Raw genomic sequence first — 5,450 nt, forward strand, 5'->3', positions numbered from 1 at the left:
CAAGGTGAGATTGGAAAAACATGAACATACTTATAGCATTAGCTTAAAACAACACCCATATAATAATCTATATCTGCCGAAAAACAATGATTTCTTCTTTGTTTGACGGCTTTAAACTGGACTCATAGCAAGAACCGATGTAAGAAAATTTATTCGCATAAAACTTATTGCTTTTACACTATAAAAACACATAAAATAGGCCTATAGAAACATTGGACTCAAATAAATTATAATAATAAGCTCTTATTTTCCCTCCTCTTCCAATTCCATTAATCTAAAAGCCACCAAATGACATCCTGCATCGACTATTTCCTTTGTGTTTTAGCGGTAATATATAATAATCCGACATTAATTTGTCGAAAAACTATAATACCATTATTCTCATCCACCTATTTTTCAAGGCTTCAAGATTGAATTATAGCCCGTTTTGGATTTAGAATAGCCCATCTGTAAATTTCAGACTTCCGAATTAGCCGGACTTATGGGCCTGTGTCTCCAACCCAATGGTAAGTTTCTGATTTTGTGCTATACATGGGGTGGAACAAGAGCCCTAAAAACAATAGAACTTTTTTATTTTATTTTATAAAACCCATCAATATTAAATTGTCTTTATGTGAATATACACCACCAAACAAAATTAATTAACAATTAACAAATAACTAATAACTAATAAATTAATAATCTTTTAATTTTTTTTTTGATAAACAACTAGAGATTAAAATACGAAACTAATTATATAATAAATTAATCTTACAAAATAAAATAACGAATTATAGTTAATAAATAGATTTGGACATTTCCAAATAATCTCTCCCCTACTGAAATGTAAATTTTTTATCACTTTTTTAATACTTAATAAATATCTAAAATAATTATTTTATTATAAAGGAATCATACGGTAATGATTAAAGAGATAGATTGTGATCATAAATAATATATTAGTAGATCATTCATATAACTTATTATTTTATTATTAATATAGAAGATATATAACCATTGTTTGGGAAATAATAAATGGTTGTATGATGAGAAGTTTTACAGGTTACTATTTTACTTAGCTTTACTTTTACTTCGTGCAATTAACTTTAGGTCATAGAACTAACAATAATCTTCTGGTCCTACTGCTACTAGGATTCAAGAAGGCAATATTTTTGAGTTTAATATTGTTGTCAAGATTGAAGAAGCGGGTTAATAGCTCGTTTTTTGTTATTTTTATTGAGGTAATTAGTTAGTTTAAGCTTATAAGTTTTCTAATTAAACAATGTTGGCTTTGATATTTTAAAGTTTAAGTTATATCGCTATTAGTATTTAGTAGATAAATAACCACAGGGGCCGGTTTGTTATGATAATTAATCAATCAAAATTTGTAATTATTGATATGAAATTATAGGTATTTAATACAGAAAAAACCTGGGGGCCATGGCCCCCCTATCCCCTTTTATGTTCTGCCCCTAATTGGTACATCCATAAAGTTTTTAAAAATTAATACATTTTTAATAGGTTATTATTGGTAGAAAAGTCCTTCATTATTTTAGCATAGTTTATGGAAATGGCTTAAGTTTTTTTATTGAATAGAAAAGTCATTATTACCGGATAAAATTTTTGAATCAACCATTTTGTACCATTTCGCATATTTTAACCGGTAATCGACGTTAAAAACAAAGTAAGAATTTTTCCGTTAATTTGTCAAATATTTTAGGGCTTTTGTAAATATAATCCCATATAATTGTATATAAATTCTTATCAAAAAACAACTCGTTTATATATACCTCATTCTTTCATTTTCTCTTTACATACGATTTAAGATGGGAACATATAATTAATTGGTTTTGAGTTTAAGACTTTTTTTTTTCTTAAGATAACTCAATATAATGACACAACTATGTACATTTGAATTGGAGCATAGCAAAAATCATCACCATCAAACTTAATGAATATCAATTTAGTAAAATGTCCGAGTGTTTTATCTAGATGCTCTTTTGAGACTTTTCAATAAATTAGGCTGAAATATCGAGACTTTTCAAACAATAACCCTTTATAAATCTTACATATGTCGACATCCTTTTATATGTTTGTCCTAGAACTATAGTCACAATTGTAGAATCCTAATTGACATCATGTACATGCTAATTTAAACAGAAAGAAGTCGTTTTCCTGTACCACTACAATAAATATGTATGTAGCTTTTGACAAAAAACATATTATGTCCATAAGAAAACCTTCCAACTCGTACTTACATCAAATTCAATTTATTATACAACTTTTATTGCACAAAAATATAATATCATTACAAAACAATTATTCTGGATTTGACCTTATTAAGTATCGATCATACATATGGATAAATAACACTCACCATACAAGAATCCATGGAAAAAAAATATACAATACAATACATATGTAATGAAGGCATCACATCAAAGTTGCACAATTTACATGTAGTAGAAGCATCATGGACACTTTCTTTTGCCACCATGGGTGGTCATGTTGTAGTAACAAGGGCAGACCTTTTGGTTACCGGAAGTTCCCGGTGGCACACAGCTACAACGAGCACAACATGTCCCACAAGCCCTGTGGCACAAATTCGGCCTTGATGATAACCGACACCTGGCCTTACATGCTGCTCCACAATCTGAATAAAGATTTCACAAAAACATATTTAACTATGCATACTAGAAGTTTCTAAATTAAACGAGTGTTTTTTATGATATATGTACATCAATTAGAAAACAAGAAAATTTCAACAATTTCAATTTGGTTTTATGTGTTTTTAAAAGAAACCAACTTACTGATTTTGGAAGCGGTGATATTACTTTTTCCATGAAGCTCATTCACCTGTGTCATAAAAAGTATGTATAAGAACATTTACAAAAGTATCCAACATATACATATTGTCTCACTACTCAATATGGTTTTCCCAACTTTGAAAAACAATTATTCCAAAAGATTTTATTGTTACCATCTTTATGTTTGCTATACATAGGAATTATTGTTATAGAAGATTAAGAACTTGCTAACATGGTGTTTCATAATGCGTATGTGAAAATCATTTCGATTATCAATTGTAAACATTCATGTTCTTTAATAACAATTGCATGAATTTCTTCTTCCCGTAAATAGAAAAAGGTAAAAGATACTCATGCAATTATGTTAGCAAATTCTGTAAATTAGTTAAAGATGAGATGATTAAACAACTATATAATTAAATGGTCTTCCGATAGAAATCCCATATGTATATACCAAAAATGAAATGAAAGGTAAAATAATAGCGAAGGTGGATCAAATACCAATTCATTAGCTTGAACAAGAAGAATCATAGAGAGAAGAGCAAGAGCAAGAAAAGGCTTGGAGATGGCCATGGCTACGTGAAATCTCTTTGCTTTGTGTTTTGGTTGGTGTCTAAGGTTGGAGACTAGCTTCCTATTTATAGATAAAGAAAAATAACAAACAATAATTAGAAAATAAAAATCCACTTTTTTAAAAATATATATAAAAAAAAACGATCATTTACGTAAAGACATTGACATTGATATAGCCTATAAGTCATTTTACTTCGAAGATATCTTACTAGACCTTATCTGCTAATACTTTGATCGTCACACGTTTGTTACTTTTTTCCACTTTTTCACTAGAAGTAAGCCATGAACCATATTGGTTAACGTATGATCTTTACATATACATGATACACGTTGGGCATATTAAGGATTAGAATTAGATTTTAAATTACAAGATAAAAACCTTTGACTAATATAATAAGATACATTTATGTCTTTTCATTAAATATTTTTGGTTAGGTTAGGAACCACATATGATGCTTGGAATCCATAAAAAGATGATGGTATAAGATGGATGCTTTTGGGTTGTCAACATATATGACAACTATTATTGAGCTATTCCTTTTCTTTTCTTCTAGCCCATTCGTATTGGGTGGTAATAAATAATTAAATAATATAATAAAACAAACGAATACGTGAATGATATTTGGAAGATACTTGGAAACCGACTTTGAGTAGATAAAATATGTCTTGTTCACTTACTAGAAATTCACTTACAAATTGATTGATATATTATTAGTTTTCCTTTTTTAAAACTTAAATACGTGTAATAGTTTTTTTCTTTTAATATATATGTAACTAATTGATTAAGCATATAAATTGGAATACATTAATTAAAAAGTGTTCAATAAAATATTTTGAATACAACAACACAGAGTTGGATTCCTCTCCTCCCACCCACATATAGGATTTCCCAAGTGTTACAAATTTAATAGGAAGATTTTATGCATGGCACAATAAGTCCCAGCCAAGTGTGTTCACTTTTAGGATGAGATAAATAGTTAGCTTATCCATGCACTGGATCCTTTTTAATAAAAAAATAATAAAGTTCATATTATTAGAATTAAATAATAATAATAATAATAATAATAATAATAATAATAATAATAAGATTACCTTTAAACTATTTAAATGGATAATTGTTCAAAAGTAAAATAAAGTATAGTCAATTACAGCTATGGTGTATGCGGTTTATATCTATATGCAGATTTGGTCCTAATTTTAGAAATATGATTTCAAAGGTCCATATGCTTCCCAATTCCATCAGCTATGGTCCCTCTTAGACTCAAAAATGATCCGTTAAATACTTGTAAAAAGACGAATGGTCTATATGGTTTAGGGTAATTTGCGCGTTTGGTCCCTAACTTATTTTTTTAACTCGGTAGGTCCCTACTGTTTGTTTTTGTTACGCGCTTGGTCCCTGTCTTACATAAAAAGTCTATTTTTCCCTTTATTTTTTAATTTATTTAAATAAATACACCCCTAATCCCACCATTCTCAGGTTACCTTACTTACCCTATCATTTTTTCCTATTTAAATGATAGTTTTTTTAGGTATGACAGGGACCAAACGCGTCACAAAAACAAACAATAGGGACCAAACACGTAATAAAAACAATCAGTAGCGACCTTTCGAGTTAAAAAAATAAGTTAGGGACCAAACACGCAAATTACTCCAAACCATAGGGACCATTCGTGTAATTTACTCTCTTACTTATTTTAAACCATATTCTATTAAAGACCTCAAAGGTTTCATACATTTCCACCTTACGTCCTTGAGCCACAAACTCAACAATTCGACCCTTAAATGAGCTTGTAAGAACTAGAAAGGATATTGGTGAACTGCATTTTTATAGTTGTATCAACTTATAACTAAAAACTTTAAATTTTGATATTATTTTACTTGATTTCCTTTTTTATAAACTTTAATGTTTGACAGACAGACAATGTAGAATTAAGATAAACTTTCAAAAAAAAAAAAAAAGAATAATATCCATTAAATATCTGAAAATGTCGGCTTCAAGTAAATAGTTCCTTATTTTAGCAAGTTAGTCTCCTATGCACATCATATAGCTCAATAATGAATATTGAATTACTTATTTTCTGTAAATTAATT

General features: G+C 28.7%; 1 protein-coding gene across 1 annotated transcript; it reads right to left on the reverse strand.

Moving 5' to 3' along the window:
- Positions 1–2,233: 2,233 nt before the first annotated feature.
- On the reverse strand, positions 2,234–3,420 carry LOC111888747 (snakin-2). Its single transcript, XM_023884861.2, has 3 exons — positions 3,288–3,420; positions 2,790–2,835; positions 2,234–2,632 (listed from the first exon to the last, which is right to left on the reverse strand). Exons 1-3 carry the CDS (start codon positions 3,357–3,359, stop codon positions 2,451–2,453), a joined length of 300 nt encoding a protein of 99 aa, XP_023740629.1. The 5' UTR covers positions 3,360–3,420; the 3' UTR covers positions 2,234–2,450.
- Positions 3,421–5,450: the final 2,030 nt, after the last annotated feature.

This window comes from Lactuca sativa, chromosome 2 (assembly GCF_002870075.4).
Source record: "Lactuca sativa cultivar Salinas chromosome 2, Lsat_Salinas_v11, whole genome shotgun sequence".
NCBI lineage: Eukaryota > Viridiplantae > Streptophyta > Magnoliopsida > Asterales > Asteraceae > Lactuca > Lactuca sativa.